General features: G+C 41.7%; 1 protein-coding gene across 1 annotated transcript; it reads left to right on the top strand.

Annotated features, from left to right (window-relative positions):
* The first annotated feature begins 783 nt into the window (after positions 1-783).
* On the top strand, positions 784-22,098 carry mrps9 (mitochondrial ribosomal protein S9). The gene is made up of 11 exons (XM_005742230.1): positions 784-902; positions 1,224-1,409; positions 8,404-8,466; positions 9,757-9,787; positions 9,875-9,954; positions 15,963-16,048; positions 16,139-16,214; positions 16,300-16,468; positions 17,979-18,087; positions 18,850-19,019; positions 21,720-22,098. The coding sequence occupies exons 1-11, from the start codon at positions 816-818 to the stop codon at positions 21,809-21,811; spliced, it is 1,149 nt and encodes a 382-aa protein (XP_005742287.1). The 5' UTR covers positions 784-815; the 3' UTR covers positions 21,812-22,098.
* Positions 22,099-22,854: the final 756 nt, after the last annotated feature.

Below are 22,854 nucleotides of genomic sequence, written 5' to 3'. Positions count from 1 at the left end.
TAGATAGATAGATAGATAGATAGATAGATAGATAGATAGATAGATAGATAGATAGATAGATAGATAGATAGATAGATAGATAGATAGATAGATAGATGGATGGATGGATGGATGGATAGATGGATGGATGGATGGATGGATGGATGGATGGATGGATGGATGGATGGATGGATGGATGGATGGATGGATGGATGGATGGATGGGGGAAAAGCTCCAGTAACATGAGACTGTACTCTAAGCAGAAGGAAGGAGCCCAGTGGCTAGTGAGTGTCAGAACCACTGTCTAGGATGAGACAACAAACATCCTTGAGTACATCAGAGTACATCGAGCTGGACTGATAGCAGGGAGGAATGTCTGTCCTGAGTATGGCATGAAAATCCAGAGTTAAAAATGTGATATTGTGCCTGAAATACAAACTACTGACCTAAAATTCTTATTTGTTTGGCACAGTTTTGAGGTCTACACTTTATTCCCTTTGCTAAAATTACTTATGCCTCACTCATACCATCAGCATCTAATTCTTGGTGGGATGTATATTATGCCATATTTTCAGGGGGTAATTCTTCTAAAATTGTAAACTGTAAAGACACCAGCAACCTTCATCTACATACATAAATCAGGACATTGTTTTAAACAGAAAAGGGCTGCAAAGAAACTAAAACAAACTCCTGATTTTAGAATTTACACTTCTAATAACGTTGTTGTTGTTGTTTTATTAAGCGGACAGAGTTTATTTTATTTTATTTTTACGGATTACCGCACGTGTTTCTGACGTAGACAACTTCCGCCTCGGACGTCACCGCTGTCAGCAAAGATGGCGGCGTCCTGTGTGCGGACCGTGGGCTCGTTTCTGGGGAAATGTATGACATGCAGCTCGACTATAAACACAGTCGCCACGCAGGTAAGCCAACAGGTAGAATTAACGTAGCGTGTGACATTATAACGCGTTATGTCACCTTTAACGCACGCGAATATGTTTAAATAAAGGACGAAACAGCCTCGTCCTTGAGTTAGCGGCTTCTAGCAGGGTTTGTTAGCCAAATCTCCGCTGACGGATATTTAAATTAAGAACCTGTCACCACGTCTGTAGTTTCATGAATGTGCCACAGTCGTTGAGGTGCTTTATGTCAGTTTACTGAGCTCTTAGCTGTAATTCGGCTGTGTTATCGAGCTGCCCTGGATATTTGTCTGACAATAATGGCTCTTTTCCCCCCGTCCCCAGGTGCTGCTGAGCAGGCAGGTATGTGTGAGCTCTGCCCTGTGCAGGAAGAACCTGGCGGCCGCTGGACCGGAGAAGTTCACCCTGGAGTACATCCAAAAGCAGGTGGAGGAGTACGAAATCGGGAAGCGCCACCTGGCCAACATGATGGGAGAAGATCCCGAGAACTTCACCCAGGAGGACATCGATGTAAGTTCGCTTTAATTAGAAAGAATCTGGCAGCAGCTTCTAAAGCATCACACGTAGGCAGGATACTTTATGTGGGAAATAAAGGATAAAAAGACGAGAACGGCGAGGTTTTCATGTGATTTCTTTTGCACCATTTTATGCTTTGAACTGTACATGACATAGTTGGGGATTTTCAGCACTTCTTTAGTGAGTCTTGAGTACTTGACAGTGGTGTTTGCAAAGGTATGTGCAATTGATGTAGGTCAGGAGCTGGCCTGGGCAGGGGTCACTTAATTTTGGCACTTGCGAAAAGAAAATATAGAAATATAACTGCAAATCAACAGAAAGCTGGCGTGAGTGAGTGATCTCATCTGGCTTGGAGTGTGAAAGTGATGTTTGTGTAGTATCTGAAATCTGCCCCAGCACTCTCCTTTCTTGTCTTTTCTCCTGCTACTGGGAAACGCAGGTGACCCTAGACTAGGGCTGCCACAAACAATTATTTTGATAGTCGACTAGTCACGGATTATTTTTGCGATTAGTCGACTAATCAGATTCTGCATCCATTGGACGTAAAACGTACAGCTTATTGCATCAGCATGTGTCTGCTCTTATATAATTATCATTAGCTCACAGCTTTAAGTGTTTAAGGTATGTGCTAACTAAAAATAAAGAGCAGATGATAGTTTATTAAGCTTTTATAGAAATTTGCAGATTGTTTCGGTGGAGTTTAATAAACTCAGCCGTCTGCTCCTTGCTATCTAAAATATAACAGGACACCGGAGTATATTCTCAAGCATCTCACACTTCTGATGATCTGCTTGACGTTTATTCAGCTGTGTAAAAACTATAACTTTAATCTCAGCCAAACCGATTTACTCAGGAACAAAACAAAAAACTGAAAAAGGCCAAACAATAACATTTTTAAGTTATCTAAGTGACTTATATATCATGTTTAACCCGAGTAGTGAAAGACGGCGGTGGGTTTGAAAACGATTTGCTGGGAGTCCGGTGTTTTTCGCAGATCTAGTGAGCCTTGAACCCCGGCTAGCTATCGAGCTAGTGGGTAACAGACGTCTCTGAAAACGTCAGAGCGCTTTTGAAAATATGTGGTGTGTTAATAAACTGAGCAGATATTTGAGGTTTGCACAGCTACATTCTCGCCTGAAAATATATTAAACGTTTATTTTGTGACCCAGAAAGAATAATAAGAGTAATATTAAAACTAGCTAGCTGCCGCCATTGTTGGAAACTGAGCAGGGCCGCGCTATGAATTCTGGGATAGCTGGGCCACGAAGGATACACTCGACCCATCCTTCAAATCTGAGGAAAAGGAGGGCGCATTTTTCGGCTGCATTTGGAGGAGTCTTCGAATTTGGACGTAATCGGCCTACAAATGCGGCCTCAGGAGGATGCGGCCCTGAATTTGGACACAGTTACAATACCGGACACTGCTTCTTCTTCTTTGGGGTTTAACGGCAGCTGGCATCCTTGTACATGCCGTGCTGCCATCTTCTGTTTCAGTCCGTTATTACACTCTTAAATCCTACTACTTATTCCTGCATCTTTCTTACAAAGCTTCAAACTAGAGCAGGGCAATATGACCAAAAATATTTATCACGATATACATTTGAAAATTTGCGATAACGATATAACTGACGATATAATTGACACTAGACAAAATACTTCACAACTCCACAACTTCATTAGTGCAAAAAAACCCCATCAATGTATTTTCACTTAAACAGGCAGCTGTTTTTTTTATGTGCATTAAAGTTATATAAAAATGTAACACTGCAAATTCCTTGCTGACAGTTTAACCAAAAGGCATTTCCAGTGGAAACTGGCCGACATATCCTCAGCATAACCATGTTTAATATCCACAAAATTTAAAAAGAGGTTATACACACACAATACGGTAATATTAGGCGCCTGCCTACGATAGCCGTAATGCTCCGACAATCCATCAAGCGGTGCGGTTTTGTAGCTTAGCAAAGTCGTACTGAAACATTTGACAGATTTTCGAGCGCCGTGTACCACATAAAATCGTTTCGAGGTCAGTAAACACAACCAGAATTCATACATAAGGCACACGGGATTATAAGGGGCACTGTCGATTTTCAGAAAAATCAAAGGATTGATTTTAAGTGTGCCGTAGTTTCCAAACAACACGGTAATAACGACGGCCCGCTAGCATGCGCTATCAAAAATAGTGCTTTGTTGTGTATCTGACGGACGAAAGCTAAACCAGTTCCACACCACTGAAGTTGCAGCATTTTTACAAACCAATTCTGGTTCATCCGTTTCATTCAACGATCCACTTTCGCTCTTTTCATTCTGCATCGCCGCCATGTGTGTATGTAAACAAAGGCACTGCGCATGCACGTTTTACCCATATTCTATCGCAATATGTCATTTTCCTATCGTTGCCCAAAATTACACCAGTATTACCGTGAATGGTATGATATAGCCCAGCCCTACTTCAAACGACGCGTCGACTATTAAATTAGTTGTCTCCGATTTTGATAGTCAACGTAGTCGTGACTAGTCGACTAATCGTGGCAGCCCTACCCTAGACAAAAGGCTAATCCTCACATCTAAGATTACAACAACCACCCTGCAGCCACACTTACTGCTGAACTACACACCTGCTGATGTCTCCTCGTGCTCTGTGTTTCCTGCTGCCATCTTCAACAGCCAGTCTTTTAACCTTTTTACACCCAGTTTTAAATGAGCGTAATGCCATCTCGTTTTGGGCAAAACTGCAGTCTTAGACCCAGATCTTTGCTTACCGTCCATCTGACGTTTTCTTTCACTAAAAAGTGTCTAATCCCATTTGGATATGTGATCCCAGCTAATGAAGCGATTGAGTTTAAGGGACTGTACGTATGGCATTTGCTGACGTTCACTATATTAAATTGTGGAGTCTGTTTATTTTTTCCCACCTCTCTAGACATTAAAACCTCCAGATCCACTGAGCAGATGACATATTTATATCACATCTCAGTCAAATGCTCAGAAAGCCACTAAATGTGGATTAATACACCACTAAAAAAAGTCCCAAACAAACTGTGGTTGACTCCTGTTTGTTTGAATTTCCTTTTTAGGAACATTTCTGTAAATTAAAAACAATAAATTTTGGAGTCTTTAGCAGTGAACAGTGAGCTGTAAATCTCTGAAATGCTGAGTTTGTGCGGCAGTGTAGATTCCTACTGTAGCATGGTGGCTTTGAATCCACCGTAGGCCATCTTTGGTATGTCGTTCCCCCTCACACCATCCTATCTGGCATTGCAGGCAGAAGTTTGATGCGTTTAAAGCCTCCACTCTTTGTCAGCATCATTAGCGTCGTTTGGCTCCACGTGCAGCAGGCAGGTGTGGCTGCGTCTGTCTAATCCACTGCATCATTGCTATTAGCAACGCCCTTAAATGCACCCAAAGCTTGTTTGTGATTTTTCTTTTCTTTGGCAATACATTAGCCCTCACTGCTCTAACCATTTAGCTCGATTTCCCACCCGTCCCTCGTCCAGTCCCCAGTGCCCCTCACAAATAATGAAGTGAGCTGTTTGCGCCAGGCTGTGAAAGCCGAAGCGACGGCCAGCAGCCTGGACTTGGATGCGTGGAAGGAAAGAGGAAAATTTGGGAGGACTGCAGAGGTGCATAGTGGGGCACCTGAGAAATCCCTGCGCTCCAGTTTGGAGTCCAGACTCTTCAGGTGTGACGGTGATAAAGACCCGGGGAAAATCAAAAGGATGTTTGCAGCCAGGAGGAGGAATTAATACAGAGCGCAGACCCAGAAAGGCCCAAAAAAATCTCTGATTTTTTTTATTTATTTGGTTTTTTTTCTTTGTTCTGGGACTCGGGTGACTTTTTGAGCCAAATTTACTTGCAAGTAAACGAGCACTGAAACAGTTAGACAATATTTAATAGATGAATCATAAATAAATGAAACATTTTTAGGGAACTGTTTATAAAGTGCTTAGAACATTATCAGGTTAAACAAAGGCGAATAAAAGATGATTTCTGATTTTAGAGGTATTAAGGAGGCTGAAAAAAGTGTCACTAACTGCAGTTCCTCTAATGGCCACGAGGCTGCTTCCGATAGTGGGTCAATCCCCACATCATGTTAAAATTTCCAACTAGGCTAGCTTCTCCCTTCATAGCAACTTTATAACTCATACATATGAATACAGATAAAGCTTAACTGCCATTAAAAAAACATTCATGAAGTTTGTGCTTTAGTTTTGGTCGCGTTCTTGTTAGCGATGATCACAATTTTTGAATATTCAGTCATTAAATTATATATAAATTGTCCATGCAGCTATTTATGATCTTGAAGCTCATAGTTTGCTTGTTTTTAACTGGTTCCTGCTAAGATGTAACACACTGCTACAACCAAAAGGCGGCAGTAGTGTACCTACAAGCTGTTACCGGTAAGAACTGAAAAACAAAAATAAAAGTATGTACCAGTTAGAGATTATCTGCTACTGTACAAACTATATTTGAAAAAATAAAGGGAAATTGGGTATACCATAGGCAGTAGGATTCCATCTTTTATATACAGTCTCTGGTCTTTAGTCTTTAGAAGCTGGAACTTGAAAAAATTTGTCTTATTTAGCTAAACTGATTTTTGAAAAAATTATACATTTGAGTACATTTGTGGCATCTCATGCAGCTGTGATAGTGTTAGTCGAGTAAACCTATATTAAACTGGCTGCATTGGGGGGGAATCCAGCACAGGACCCTCCCAGAACTGGAAGGCTGCTGAGTGCAAATATAATAGTTAAATATGAATTTCTGTCTTTGTATTTTTTATCACAATTAATTGCTGTATTATTAGAAACTGGTTTCATGTAACGGACAACTTGACTCCATTCAGTTGTCAAGTCGGCTGTTATGGCAACTTTTACGGCAGGTTTCAGCAAGTGTTGAATTGTTTGACAATCTCAATAACTGAAGTGAGACAACTTTATCTTATTGGATAAACAGATACTGGCAAAGTCTAACTTTGAGAACATTATTTGCAGTACCTTACTTTCCGCACTATAAGGCGCACTTAAAATCCTTTAATTTTCTCAAAATCGACAGTGCCCTTTATAATCCGGTGCGCCTTAAGTATGAATTCTGGTTGTGCTTGCTGACCTCGAACTGATTTTATGTGGTACACAGCGCTCAAAAATCAGTCAGAAATGTTTTAGTACGACTTTGGTAAGCTATGAAGCCGCACTGCTTGATGGATTGTTGGAGCATTATGGCTATTGTAGTCAGGAGCCTGGCAGAGTAATCTGGGTCAAAAAACCGTCCTCTTCAGGTCCCGTTGCTGCTTTACCAGGTGTAACAATTAAGTTTAACATCCATGAAAACAGAATTTATGAAATTCAACAGAGTTAGAAGTTAGCAGGAAGTTAGCTCGCTAGCTTCTACCTAAACATGATATAGCATGTTCTGACTGAGAGATATCTGAAAGAATTCAAACTTACAGCTCTGCCATCACTTCCAACATAAATGAAGACAGAAAACTGAACAGCAGTGACTTTTTTAGGGTTGCTGAAGTTGGGCTAGCTGGTATATAATGATGTGCTACGCCATCGCTAGCGACACAGCTACGTTAGCATAACATAAACACAGTCAAGCTGGAGGACGAATGCTAACCTTTTTCCACTCAATAAAAGTCAGCGGGAGACCTCACCAAATGCAATCGCATGGCAGGATGCTGTAAACAGACCAAACTTCAGTCAGGAGAACAACTGAGATAATCCATCCACAATATGAGGTTAGTCATTAATATACTGCAACAACATGGGAATAGAGCAGCTGTGAGAGAATTCAGCATTGGTGAATCAATGGCACAGAGGTGGAGGAAGCAAGAAGAAAAGGTTGACTAAAGTGTGACTTATCTGACTGTTTTGTTTCACTTAATGCGCCTTATAATCCGGTGCGCATTGTGAATGAAAACAGACCGTTCATTGACAGTCCGCCTTATGGTCGTGAAATACGATATATATTATTGCAATACTCGAAATATTACAAAATGTTAAAAAATCTCACAGATATTGAATCGTGCAGTGAATTTGTGAAGTTTTGAATCTTCACTCGTGGTTTTGTAGGTTTAAAATAACTCTGTTCATCTTCGTCTTTGATCTTTTCCTCCACTACTGTCTGTCCTGTTGCAGCTTCCTATTTCACCATGAAGTAAAAAAAAAAAAATCTTTGTGCGCTGTGGCTCTGCTAAGTCGTCTTTTCCCCTCTGTCACTCCGTCTTTCCCCCCTCGGGGAGCTCTTCCACATCTCTGTCAACTCTCTGGGGACGCACAGGTGCGTCTTCATCTGTTCCTCGTCTTTCCCTTTTCCTCCTCCTTTTATTTTTTTCCTACCCTTTAACTTCTCCTCACTTGTCTTCCTCTTCCTGCCTCTCACAGCTTTAGCGCAGACATTTCCCTCGACCGGCCCCCTTTTTTCTTCCTACTTTTCCGTCGTTTTGACAACCTTAAAGGCAGCAACCTGCTCTCTCCCCGCAGCACCTGCTGCCTCGCTAATTGAACCGACAGAGAGAGCAGGACAGGAGGAAGAGTGCAGAGATGGTGGGATGAAGAGGGAGAGAGATGAGCAGGCTGTCTTGATGAGGGGCCTTTCTTCCCTCACACACACATTTCCAATGCCATCTGTAGCCCTGCTAATAACACACACAGCAGAGGATGAACTCGGAGTGAACTGTTAGACATCCACAGTGTCCTCTGTTCGCTGTCAACAAAGCCTAAACTTGTGCCTTTTCATGCTTGTTTTCTCCTCTAACTACACACACACACACACACACACACACACACACACACACCTTGCTCGCCTTTCCTTGAACCCGCAAGCAGCTTGCGCCTCTTACTCTGTCACTTTGTTGGTGTGACCTCTGTTGTGTGGACATGTCAGCGTTGTCATAATGTGCCATCATCTCTCAAACTGCCATCTCCTTTTATTTATTTATTTATTTATGTATTTGTTTGTTTGTTTCTCTGTCTTTCGCCCACAGAGAAGCATCACGTACCTTTTTCCCTCCGGCCTGTTTGAGAAGACAGCTCGGCCGCTCATGAAGGTAAGACTGCACGGTTTAATTTACTTCCATTAACCTGTCGTGGCAACACCTTTTAAATTAGGCTATTGCTTCAAGGCTTTTTCACATTGTCAGGAATCTCTGTTTAAACAAAACAAAAGACAAAAATTGAATTTTACAAAATGATAAAATGCTCTGGTGAAAATTCTCATCTTTGTGTTGTTTGGGTCGGTTTCAACCCATTTATAATATGAGACTATAAAACAATCAGTGCCAAAACTGAAATCATAAACACACTGTGAGGTCACTAACACTGTCAGAGAGAAGTTAGGGGTTTCCCTCTTTACCTGTTTGTCTCCTTCCCTGAACAAACAGCCCCCTTATCCCCACTGCTCCAATCTAAACGTCCACATGAAAAGGTACAGACATGTAAGGCATGTGCAGACCAACTCGGTTTAGTCGCTAGCTTTCACAGTACACATCTCCAGTTTGTAGCATGCAAAAATAAGCAGATTTACAATAAGCCAAGCTGTGGTTCATCATATCTGGACACAAAACATTAATATGGATGAGCCAGTTTCTGTGGAGGACGACGATGTAGATGATCAACCAGTGGACACAGATGCGTCTGATTTTCTTTACCATCTATGATCTTGGACAAGAACTTCTCAGGAGGACACGTTCCATGGTGGGCACAATAAAAAGAAAAACAAAAATAAAATCTGAACTGGGACAGGGCTCCACTTTCTTCAAAACCAGTTTTTGTAGACGCCAGCACTGTTGTTTCATATTGTCCCAATTATTTTTTTTTGCCCTTTTCTTAAAGGAAATAGGTAGTTGAAATATTAAAATAGAAAAGAACAAATGAAACAAATTTAGTTTAGAGATGGTCTGTTCAATTTACCTGTTTGTTTTTTTTTGTTTTTGTCCTTTTTTTAAAGATTGAAAGGGATGTAAAAAACAAACAAAGAAGCTTAGTGCTGAGTCATTTCTCTAATGTTGGTGGGTCTACAGTGGAAACACAAGCAGCAGTTTGATGGAACGCATCAGTTCTGGTGCTTTTATGATGAAATGTCCTTGATCTTTTCAGTTTGACCTCAGGTAGGTTGGTAAATTGTCTCGTTCACTGTGGTCACCAGTATAAATATAAACATCACAAGCACAGGTACTTGTCTGGTACATCAGTGAGTTTGAGGGGTAAACAGAAGCAAAAGATGGTTCCTGAGTAGAGCTCAGGAGTGGTGGCTTTTAAAGCTCTACACATCACCAGTTGTTTGATTTTATTTATTTGGGTTTTTTTTTTTACTGAAACAAATCTGTTTTTATTTCCAGCATCCTGATGAAATCTTTCCCAAGCAAAGAGGTATGTAAATCTGCTCCTGAATGCATTTTTTATTCATTTTTTTTAACTGAGGGTTTCCAGAGCTGATTCACTTTCCTCTCCATAAAGCTGTCCAGTGGGGAGCAGACGGGCGGCCCTTTCACTTCCTGTTTTACACTGGCAAGCAGTCCTACTACTCCCTCATGCATGTGAGTACGGCAGTACAGCTGGAGCAGCGAGCAGCGCTGTCAGTTAAACCTTCATCCCCCTCAAATCCCCAGCTCTTCCTCACCTGCTCCCCGCACCCTCGGGTCATATCCTATTCAGACAGAGTGAGTTGAAAGAAGACGGTGCCGTTCCCTGGAGGAGCAGCGAAGTCAGATCCTCTTTTCCACGCAGCGGTGTGAGGGAAGAGGTGGGAGAATAGAGGGAGGTGAGGCGAGCAGGAGGTCAGAGGTAGTCCAGCTTAACATGCGAATCTCAGGGGGGAACCTGCTGCAGAGATGGAGGCTTATTTTCACCTGTTTGGATTCATGTTGAACCTTTTGAGGTCATCTTTCATCTGTCATACCGAAGGTTTATCTGTGTACCATGAATTTACAAAACATAGTACCAACAGTAGTTTTTATTTATGTTTTTATGGCATATCCTTGAGTCTGTTTCTGTACTTACAGTCTGAGGTCAGGACTAACCCACAATCTGCTGCACGACTTCCTGTTCTTCTTGTAGCTGAAGATATTTTTTATAGCCCTGCATGAATGTAATTTTTTCAGCTGGTTTTCAAACTGCAGCAAAAGGTTGTTTTTGTAATATAGGCTGCATGTCACTAAGAGATGTAGTTTCATAGCTCACATTTAAATGCAGTTCTTGTCAGCTGATGTAGTTGTTGGAAAACGCTATGAACTTAAGTATTTATAGTATATATATTATATTTATTTCCCTGCTTCAGCTGCCATCAGACAACTTCTTCCACCAAGGAAGTAAAGCTGTTACACTACACCAGATGCCACGTCATGTTATTCGCAAACTGTTATTTATGACTTGATTGGTTAGTTTTTCTTTTGTGTGGAACTGAAACCAGCGCGTCTTCTGCATAAAAAATTGCGTATGACAGAGATAATATTGTGTAAAGAATAAATAAAAGAGGTCCAAGAATGGATCCCTGTGGAATACCTAATCACCCAGCCCCCAAATCTCAGCAAACAAAACTAATGGAGGATTTTATTTTTGTTAGGGCTCTTGAAGACTTGTGAAGACTTTTAGCACAAAGGAATTCACAACACTGTGACAGTTTTGGGTTTGGTTGTTTTTTGCTTTGTTTTTGGTTTTTTTTGGGGGTGGGTGTTGTACCTGAATATCCGTCTGTTGTGTAGGTATTCATTGGTCAATATTGGCATTTCGATAATAGTTTTGTACATCTTCAGCTTTTAATCTAAGCAGTGAGCATCACATGTCATTTTCCTCCAGTCTTAGTTATCAGGACTGGGACTTGCTAAGAACACGGACATTCCTGCTTCTGTTGCTCTCATAGCGCTCATACCGAGGCTGTGCACCGTGTGACAGAATAAAAGTACTAGAGCTTTTGTTGCATCTAACTTTCCCCCTCGGTGATTATTTTACATTTAAATACAGCTGAAATCACAGCACAGACAGCCATTATCTTTAATTCAAGTCTGGGGTGATTTCCTTACCTGATGTCGCAGTTATATAATCAGACACAAGCCCACCTGCAGAGGTTTATTGTTTAAGCTAATTACAGACTCTATTTTCTTCATGTGGAGATGTTTATCATCTCACCTCTTCAACTTGACATTGTGCGTTAGTTTGCCTCGTTGTTGCAAACTTAACAAATTTGTCACTGGGTTTTGCAACTTTTTATATCATTTTAGCAACTTTTCTTTAAATAAGCACATACACAGTCACAGGCTGGCTCACTGACCTTTAACATTGTGTTGTTCAGTCAGTCTGTCCGTGTAAACAGAAGGCAGTCGAGGCTCCAATCTTGGCACCCCAGTGCTGGCTTTCAGATCCTTAATCGTAACTCTTTCCCCCGTAAACACAACATTTGGTGACCTCCCTGCACCCTTAATGAGGAGTTTTGACACCTCATTATATCTCAATAAAGATTTGGTTTTCACACCATTAGAATAGGTTGAGTTTTTCCAAGGGTAGCTCCGTACTCCGTAAGCAGACACCACCCTCACTAACTTCTGATGCACCCGGGCATTTTGTTCTTTGAGCAGGCCTGAAATATGACAGAAACTGCTCAGTTCAGGCTTTCAGGGGGCACCAATTAGCACTTACATACATACTGATTCTCATTCCCCTCATCCTCTTCTGTCTGTGTCTGTGTACATGTGATGTTTGAGGGTGGCTTTGGGATCGGCTTAGCCTAAGCACCCAGACCTGCTCTCTGGGTGCTTACTAAACATACCAAACAGGACCTGTCTTCCTGTCTTAGGTTCATCTACTGCAAATCTCAGAGAGTTCGAATATCAGTGGTCACCAATAGTCAGACCAATATTTAAATTTGAAGTCAAGGTCAGAGGTCAAGTTTTCTGAAAATCATGTGAACACGGTGACTCCAGAAACGAAATATACAAACATTTCAAGCCTCTTAAAGTGAAGATGAACCGTACACTGGTGTTGAGACCACAAAAGAGGGAAAATTTAAAAACTACTACAACAGAAAGTAAACGCACATCAGCAGTATATCCAGACTCCACTAAGAAAAATAATTTCAGGGCATTTTTGTCCTGCAGTGCCGAGATCATTTGTATTAAAAATAGATCAAATGATGTGTTTGGCCTGTGTAATAGCAAAACAGCCGTTTGAGACAAAGATACAAACACAACAGAATTTTAAAACCCTTTTGATTGGAATAAACGGTGTAGTTTTATTTTTTTATGTCCAGGATTCGAGTCCCATCAAAGGTGTCTGGTTGTCAGGCTTTGTCCCGCTACGGGGAAGACCTCCTCCTCGGGGATTTGGAGGGAAGCGGGGCTGGGCGATGAAGAGGAGGATGAGTGGGGCAGATGAGCAGGCACACCGTTCACGCTTGTTCTTCTGTCTGATTGTATCTGCAACACAGAGAAGGAGAGAGAGAAGAGGGGGATGATATGTGAATATTTGTCCCCACACACACACATCGTTTTGCCCTGCAGCTGTAATCTGCACCCCCTGCTGTGGGTTTAAATAGGTATGTCAGACATGTCTGTCTTTCCCGTCCTTCCCATCCTTTGCCCTTTACCCATCGTCTTGCTGTCTCACAAGCCCCGGGAGCGTTGCCAGGAGGGGGCAGTGGCGTGTAAAGAAGCAGCCTTCGTGCTCGGCTGCTCTCCTCTCAGCCGGCGTGGCACATTAACCTGCTCGCTGCTCCGCTGAACCCTTTATGGCCACAACTCCAGGGAGGCCCGAGAACTCGCCTTCCTTTTCCACACGAAGACCGAATAAATGCTGGTAGTTAATGCCTCGTTCTCACGTAGCCGGAGCTCTGAACGTGCATTTGAAGAGCCTTTATTGACTGTCTGTCTCTGTAACAGCCTCGACTTAAATGTATCCAGATACTGCCCCACTACTCCGCCGCCGCCTCCTTTCATCCCGCCAATCCATGCAAATTATTCCTCGCCATTGTAGGAGCCAGTGTTTGCACACGTGTAACTCAAGCTGCCTTCTCCTCTTGCCTTCTTTTTTTCTGATTTTTCTATTACTGTATTTTTTTTTCTTTTTGTAAAGAAAATTGGTTTTTCCTTGATGTTTGCTTGATTTTCTTTTTCTCTCCTCCTCCCGTACCCCTCTGTCGCTGGTCAGAGTGGCAGCGGATTAGGCACACTCTATCAAAAAGGAATTAAACAAACATCTGGTGAATAATTGACGGGGAAATGAGTTCTCACCCAGGCGCTGTGTGGCTAAGGTGGGGTGGGGGTGGGGACTGCCTCGGGGACGTGACCAGCATGCCCACCCTCTCCTCCTTCTCTTCCCCCGATCTTACCCTACCGTCTGTCTGCCTTTCTGTCTGTGTCCGTCGCCATGACACATTCTCCCCAGGTTACCCCCAGCGCGGCATTGATCCGCCGCTCAGCGAAACTCTAGTGTCGGGTATTGAACTCCAGATTTTTTTTGCTCCTTCCAGCTCTGCTTCAGTTGTGCAGCACAGTTGCCGAGGTCAATTTTACTACACAATACATGAGCAAATGCATCATGACATTACAAACTGACTGAAATTAAACTGTAAAGAAAACTAATAGAAAATTAGTAGAAAAATAGAAAAGAGTTTTTATCCTTTAAAAGTGTTTAGTTGTAATCTGCTTTTATTCTCATTATTTTTAGGTTTTTTTTCCACTAAAGGCTGATATGAAATTCTTTATTTTCAGTTTCTCAACAAGGCTGCAAAGAAATGATCATCTTTTACACTAAAGTCTTGAACCGTCTGGGTCTTTAACTCTACGCTCACTGGTCAATTCATTAGTTACAGCTTCTTTGGAGAGGAAAAACCCAACAATTAAATGGCCCCAATATGAGCAAGAACCTGGCGACTGTGGGAAGGAAAAACTCCTAACAGAAGAGAAACTTCCAGCAGAACCAGGCTTGGGGAGACGCGGCCATCTGCTGCGACCAGTAGGGGTGACGAGAGTAAGACAGGACAAGAGACACACTGTGGAAGAGATTAATAATGACTAATGATTAAATGCAGAGAGGTGTATAAAGAAAATATCCTCCAAACCATTACACCAGCAGCAACCTGAACTATTGATATAAGGCAGGATGGATCCATGCTTTCATGTTGTTTGTACCAAATTCTGACCCTACCAACTGAAACTTGCAGAAGAAATCCTGATTCAGATCTGCAAAACGTCTATTGTCCAGTTTTGGTGAGCCTGTGTGAATTATAGCCTCAGTTTCCTGTTGTTAGCTGACAGGCGTGGTCCTGTGTGGTCTTCTGCTGCTGTTGAGATGCTCTTCTGCACACATTGGTTGTAACGAGTAGTTTCTTGAGTTACTGTTGCCTTCCTATCACATGGAAACCATCATTTTCAGCTGACCTCTGATGTCACCGGGACATTTTCTCTTTTTCAAACTATTTTTTTTGTAAACCCTGGAGAAGGTTGTGTGGGACAATCCTAACAGATCAGCAGTTTCTGAAATACTCAGACCAGCCCATCTGGCACTTGTCTAAAGTCACTTAACAATGATTCAGTTTGACGCTGAGGTGTCTTAAACTTGCAACTCTGGTCACAGGAAGTAGTCTGACTGTGTAGAAATCCATGTGAAAATGAGCCTCCAATTATGGCCTCAGTAAACTCTTTACTGATAAAGCTATGGTCTCAGTCTCTTGTTTGAAGACTTATTTAGTAGAGCATGAGGTTTATTTCATAAGCATAGAGTCAAAAAGAAGGATGACGCTTCAGGGCGTCACTTGTGACGTTTAGGTTTAATTAAACAAGATGTTGACAAAGAAATCTGTACCTCATCCATCTTTTATTGTGCAGAAATGATCAGTAACTGTACACAGAACATTCAGACTTTGACTTTCATGCTTTCAATGAGTTAAATGAGCAAGATTGTGCCAAAAATCAGCAGCGGGCGATGTAGGTGTAAAAGCTGTTAGCAAAATAAAGAGCAGTGAATCAGTGCTTTATGATCATGTCACAATGATTTCTTTCTAAAGCACAAATCAACCCTCGTACACCCCTGCGCTGCCCTGCCAGAAGGTGCTGTGCGGATGCAGCCAAATCAGCAAGGTTTAACCGTTCCTCTGTGGCCACAGAGAAGAGAGTCAGACAAGTGCTGTGGTTATTTTCATAATCCTTTTGGCACTTTAGACTTTAACAGAAGGAAGAAAAACAGCTGCCTGAAGGAGGGGAAAAGACTTCCTGGGAATGAAAGTTACTTCCTAAACAGAAGAAAGGGCTTTTGGGCAGATCACTCCATTTCTATCACTCATTAGTTGTTCAGTCTATGAAATGGGTAAAATAGAAATGGAATGAAAACTGTTTCTCCTCTTCTGGTTAGAATACGGCTGAACGTTTCCTCGTTCTCGAGAGCTTTGGTTGGATTTTTAGGCCCCATGTCAGTGTTGATGTAGGGCTTAAATCTGACTGTGGAGGGCCAGGATGGGCAATGGAGAAAGATGTTCCCCTTAAAATCCCGTTTTCAACCCTGATTTGTGTTCAGTAAGATTTTTCTATAAGACTGAGGAAAGCTTTTGTTGTTTTAGGATCTTTACGGCAAAATCCTGAAAATCGAGAAGCACCAAGACCATCTGAGGGCCAAAGGACTTTTCTCCCAGGATGCCCAGCTGATGTAAGAGGAGGAAGAGTCCACAATTAAAAGTCTTTAAAGCGGTTTTGGCAATTTGTTTTTTTAGTTCACATCTCTTCCTGTTTCCATTAGCTCTCTCGGCCCAAGCCGGTGGCTGACAAAGGAGGAGCTGGAACTGTTACTAGTGGAGACCATCTCTACTCATGATGTAGGTTTTATGCTTTTTGTCGTCCTATTTTGCACCTCTTTTGTGTCCAAGAGTTTGATTTGCATTTTTGTGCATTTGTCTTCAGTACGACCGTTTTATCAAGCTAATGGAGCACATGCTCGTCATGCCGTACAGCAGCACGGAGGAGGAGTTCGTTCAGCGATACCGTCGGCTGCTGGAGGCTCAGTCCTTGAAGCAATTGGTGCCACTGCTGGAGAAGGATGAAAATGGCATGGCCTTCAGCACCGCGGAGGGTAGGTTCACAACAGCGATGTGTTTCTCAGAAGTTTTGAAAATCGACCAAAAAACCAGTTTAACACAGAAAAGGAACCTCTCAGTTTAAGGCACGTTTGGTTGATTTCACCCTGGTATGTCCCTTTTAATGTGGCTTTTTGGGATCTGTACATGTGTACTAGAGGTCAGCATGCATATTCTGTATAGAAATAATGGCCACCCTCACCACCTGTTGTTTTCTTGTCATAGTGGAGCCAGTTGACCAGGCACAGCCATCACAAATGGATAAATTAGCAAGACCAAAACTGTTTTTGTAGCAAGACGTAAACACGTTAATCTGTGGCAGTCTGTGGAGATTCAGTTTTTGGTATTTCTGTCTTGGCTAAAACTCTGATAATGTGACAGTGTGAGCAGATTTAGCCAGGCTTAAAAACAAATGCAAATAATTTCATTGCACAGTTTTGTGGAATTCAGAGTATTTGGGGGAAATTAAAAAAAAAACAAAAAAAAAAACAAACCAGCATGATTCTATTGTGCTGAGCAAAGGTCTTGAGCCCATCCTCAGTTCTTTATATTTTGCTTCCAAAGAGCCAGACTAGTGTTTTTTAAGTGCTCTTAAGCATTAGTTCTCCAGGCTCTCTGAAGATTCATTCAAACATTAAAAAAAGCTCTAGCTAAAGGGATGAACCAGTGTTGTTAAATTGTATCTTTAGGCACTTTTTTTATTAGCAGCCTGTCACAAAAACACACAATTTGTACCCTTTTCTTTTGTTTAATCTCTGAAAAATTCCAAAGATAACACAGTTTAAGATTAAATAGTATCATTACACCAAAAAGGGGATTCTCAAACAGCTGTTAGCTAAAAACTTGGCATATCTCAGCATGGTGTGCAGGGTGTTCTTAAAAAAATCAAGGACACTGAACAATTGGAGGACAAAAGAAGTTTCTGGTCTAAAAAACTATTAGTAGATGAAATGTATCATGTCGAGCTGATGAGTATTAAGAATCAGAAAATAATCCAGCAAAGACCTGACACAGAACTTGAGAGATGCATCTGGACCTTCAGCTCATCATCTACTGCCATTCTTAAGGAAGGGAAACGGGGAGAAAGGGCTGAGGCATCCCATATTACACAAGAATTGGACTAGAAATCAGTGAAAATGGGTCTGATGGAATTGTTTGGTTCAAAACATCATCAGTATGTACGGAGCAGGTCAGGAGAGAGACCACTGTAAGTGTCTACATCAAATAATCATCAGTCTGACACCTCCTGGGTATCAATTCCTTCTAATGTCTGATTGAGCCCATCAATGAGGGTAATTTCTGCTGAATTATCATGCTTCATGCCTCCCTCGCCTAAACAAAGTGTTTTGTTTTCTTGCTACATGCGAGACCAGGTAACTTCCTCCATTCCCAGTCATTTCTGGGATGATTTGGAAGGTTAAAAAAGGTAACCTTTGTAGTAAACTTGCAAACATGACACTCGTGTCTGAAGTAAAAAATCAGACTGTGTTTCATTGTCATTCTCAGGTCGGAGGAAGACATCAGACTCATCAGTGATCCTGCGGGACTGCGGCTCAGGACACATTACCGTCAACGGCCAGGACTACCTCCAATACTTCCCCGTGCTGCAGGACAGGTGAGGAGAGCAGCACGAAGGTTTCCACTCTGAGCAAATAAGCCTTTCCACCTCACAGCCTCTGCACTGCTTCATTCACAGATACCGTTTTCCTTAAAATGCAAGACGCGATGGGTTTTACTCTCCACCCTCCACCCCTACCTCTCCAAAAAAAAAAAAAAAAAATTAAAAAGCAGCTTTTTCACTCTTCACAGCATCGCCTCGTTTTTTATTTATCTCCTTGTAGTAAGTTAATTACACAGTTGAGTGATTGTGTGTGTGTGTGTGTGTGTGTGTGTGTGTGTGTGTGTGTGTGTGTGTGTGTGAGAGAGTGTGTGTGAGAGAGAATGTCCAGAGCTGGTGTTGTCACGCAGTGTGAGGACGGGGCTGTAATTGGAGCAGAGAGGTGACAATTGACTTTGTCAGCAGCTATGGGCCATTCAGCCTAAGACGCCATCCAGAACACAGACACTTTCTTTTTCTCACACACACACACACACACTCTTATCCTCTTCCTGCTGAGTCAGCAGTTACTCTGTTATATGTGGTGGTGAGATTGTAAAAGAAGGCATTTCACAGCGCCGGGATCCTCTACGCTTGTCTGAAAAGTCACCCAACCAGACATTAAATTAGCTAAGCCTCCGCCGTTGATACCGCTATCTGTTAAATAGTGCACACTCCTGGTCTGCCCATTCAGCCACATTTCATTCTTTCACCTTATTATCTCTTGGTCATTTTCTCTTCTTCTTTTTTTTTTTTTTTTTTTTTAAAAATACCTCTCAGAGAGCAGCTGATGTTCCCGTTGCAGTTCATGGGCGTGCTGGGCCGCTTCAACTTGGAGTGTAAGGTGAGCGGTGGCGGCAGGTCGAGCCAGGCGGGGGCCCTGAGACTCGCCATTTCCCGTGCGCTGCTCAGCTTCCTGTCTGAGGGAGATGGGGAGGCGATGAGACAAGGTGGGTAGTTTTGCTTTGTTTTGTTTTGTTTGTATCTCCTACAGCAGCATCCTGTCTGAAAACTACTACCACTGATATACTTTTACAACTTGGGAGTAAAAGAGTGCTCATTCACCAGCTTGTGCAGCTGGTTTTAAAAATCTTTGGTTGGATGGACATATCTAAGCGTGGTTTGCAGTGTGTCCTTAAAATATATCATAAGAACTGGACAAGACATGTAAAGCCTAAATAAACCGTATCTGAAAAGCATGTTCTTTAAGGTAGAGGGTCTAAAATCTCTGTCAGTAGATTACATATTACCTTTACTGGGTTCTGTTTTCCTAAGCATGGATTCGGGAAGTCTGGGGGTCTACTTGGGTCCCAGTCACGTAAAGTTTGTCGTCGGATGGTTAGTGCAAAGGTCCTGTTTGGTTTTTGTTACCGTGTAGACTTCTCCATAGAGAATTTACATTACACACTGACTTTAAAGCAGCATAACAGGAATGACTGCTTGGCCGTCGGGTCTGCAGCAGTCTGTTTGCATAACTGAGGATAACCTAGGCTTTACCCCTCCCAATTAAGTGCACCGCCTTAGCTATGGCAGCTGCCATGTTTTAGTCAGCAAGGAGAGATCAACAATATTAAATTTAGACTGTACCCCATAAAGGCCACACCCGGTCGGCATGTTTCTACTGCTGTTTGTGTAAAAAGGGAAAACAAACAAACACATTTTGTAAACTGTAAATGAACATATTTGAATAATATCAACACTTAGCAATAAAAAACAGAGATGGTTACCCCGAGTCACTCAAGTCACCGTTCATCTGTAGCAAGAGTTCTCAGACAGCAAAGCAACTCTAGAAAATTTCCTGTTACCAAGTACAGCTGTATTTTGCCGTTGTTAGCCTCTGTTAGCTGATGCTAGTTTCACTGAGAATAAAGTTTCACTGAATTGCTGCATTCAGACACTTAGTTAATAAATTTTCATACTGTATGAGAGTTTGTCACAAGGAACTTGGGATTTTCAGGAGGCACGAGCCTAACGTTAACTAGCATAATGTTAGCTTATAATCAGCTGTTGTTGTTTAGCCGGCTCGTTGTCACCAGGAACGGGAGGGTCACATGTCTAATCTGCTGACATTAAGTAATTGTGACAATAACGCAGAAAAGTGCCATCAGGTTTTGAATCTATCATGCAAGGAAGCATCTGATAACATTTTTCAGCATGACAATGATCCCAAACACACTGTTAGTGCAGTAAAATCAGAGTTGTATAGAAAAACATACAGTGGAACACTATCAGTCATGAGTCGGACCTCATTATTGAAGCAGTGTAGGATCATGTTGACGGAGAACAGAACAAAGCACAGTATTTTCTCCAGAGTTTTCTTTCTTTTTTCTTTTCTTTTTTTTTCTCAGCTAACCTTTTTTATTAGCCAACTATAATAAAGTAAAGTTATTTAGTCTTGAATTTATTGTGTAGTTTTTATCACCTCTGGTTTTCCTGAGACCACAAAGCTCCGTGACAGCTGGTTGTTTGCTGCTGTGTTTTTTGTTACTTAAACGTTACCGTGATCTTCCCTACCATAAATATTTATGTCACTCTCCAGTCTCATAAGGACTACTTGTGTTATGACTAGGGATGGGTATCGTTTAGGTTTTATCCGATACCGGTGCCAAATCGGTACTTTTGAAACGGTGCCGGTGCTCAAACGGTGCTTAAAGAATGGAGAACACAAAATTGGTCCAAAAACCTCTCATGTTCAGCTGTTTTTTGTAAAAAGATAACAATATTAGCCTTTTCTGCAGCTATGGGGCATATATGGTATCACTCTTGGCTGGAAGCAGTGCTTAAACAATGGAAAAAACACAAACTTTGTCCTAAACCTCTCATGTTTAACTGTTTTCCACTTTTTCTTTGGTCATTTTAGCCTTTTCAGCCAGGGTGAAGGGAGTATCTGCCATCAAACAAGAAGACAGCTGCATGTAGCTATGATGATGTTTGCTAGTTCACCTTACATGCATTAATGTAATAACGTGGTTAGCCTACTCAACGTAAATTAGCTACTCACGCAGAGAAGAACGGCTGCTGCTGCATCATCATCCGTCATCATTTCTGCTACACTGGCAGGGCTAGGGGCCAGGATTCTCCTCTTCGGGTTTTTGGGGGATGTTGCATAACAGGCAACCCACCCGCAGTAGATGCGCTGGGTGTGAGGTCTCGCAGCAAGCTATCAAATACGGCGCATTTCTGGGCTTTTAAAAAAAAACGCTATGCGTCGCCAGGTGTTTCATCGGATTCGAGGTGTTACCTCCTTTGACAGTATCACAGTATCAGCTTAAAGCACTTGTTTGCAGGCTGCTGAGTTTGCATCTTTTGCTATGAAGTACAGCCAGACTTTTGACCGCTTCGCCTTGGACATTTTTAATCTGTAGCTCTGCTCTAACAGAACGTACGTACCTGGCCCCGCCTACTATCCTCGGAAACGTAAAATGATTGGCTAGAATCTAAAGTGTATCACAGCTCAGGAAAAAAAAGCACCGAAATAAAGCACCGAAATGTGCGCTGCTTTTCGGTCTGGTTACTACCGTTTATGTCAGAACCGGTACCCATCCCTAGTTATGACATGCATGTACTAATGAACTAATAGATACATAAAAATTTACTCATCTGCGCCTGTGTTCAGTTATATTTCGTTCTTTTCATTTTTTTTTCCACAGCTGGTCTGCTGACCCCCGACCCAAGAGTGAGGGAGAGGAAGAAGCCTGGACAGGAGGGAGCACGACGGAAATTCACCTGGAAGAAGCGCTGAGGGGGCGGATCAGTTCCACCTGAGCTTGGATATGAAACATTCAAACTGATTTCTGACATCAGTGAAACTGCTTTATTTTCTCTCCAGAGGCGATGCCACTCTGTCTTCTTTAAGCTCTTGGTGCCAAGTGCTATGCTTTCTCACATGGTTTTCATGATGCACCTGCTGCAGGGAGCTCCTTCAGCCACCAGATGGAGACATGTTATAAGAAATTCATAGTTTGGACTGTTTATCTGTACATCAATTAATAAATTAAAGATTTTCTATAAAATATAAATAAAGGTTGTGATAGTTTGGCTTGGGTTTTTTTTGTTTTTTAATACAATTTAAACAATTTTCCTTTTTTTTTTTTTTTAAATACCTTCTTAGGTAGTAGGGTAGGTACCTATGTTCACCATAGTGTGAGATTATTTTATAGTAAATGTTAAAGACTCGAGGCTAATTTTTGTTTTTGTTTTTTTTAAAGGCAGGAGTAACGATTTTACGGCAAACTGTGCAGTTTTTGAAGCAAAACTAAGAATTTTTTTTAGATTGAATCAAGTCAACTGTGGTGATGTGTTTAAAAAAAGGTTTTATATAAACAAATCTACTAATCCAATTAATCAAATAAAATATGCTGCCAACAACCTGCAGTAGAACCAGATATGATTTTATTCCGCGTTTTACGTTTTATTTTGTCAAAATCCATGGCCTACATTACCCACAGTGCAACACTAACACTCGGGCACTGCCTTTGTGTATTCGGAGCATCCGGGTGTTTTCGGGAGTGTATGCTAATAACGGTGAAATACAAATTAGCTTGGGGTGACTGTGGTGATTTCTACTAAGTAACGGTTTTTTTATTAATAAATAAATTGACGAATTCAATAGTTTATCAATAGTTTAGTCTCTAGAGTGAAAAAACATATTGCTTTATCGACATATTGCCGATAAAGGTCAAAGGCAGAACCGGACGAACGTAGGCTTTTTTTCTGTTTCATTTCTGTTATTGAATAATATATTTAATTTGATATATCCCTCACTTCAACCACTAGATGTCGCCA

Source organism: Pundamilia nyererei, unplaced genomic scaffold (assembly GCF_000239375.1).
Source record: "Pundamilia nyererei isolate P.nyererei 1_Seehausen unplaced genomic scaffold, PunNye1.0 scaffold00118, whole genome shotgun sequence".
In the NCBI taxonomy this organism is placed as follows: domain Eukaryota; kingdom Metazoa; phylum Chordata; class Actinopteri; order Cichliformes; family Cichlidae; genus Pundamilia; species Pundamilia nyererei.
The sequence above is the reverse complement of the archived record's forward strand: the minus strand, read 5'-3'. Positions and strand labels throughout refer to the sequence as shown.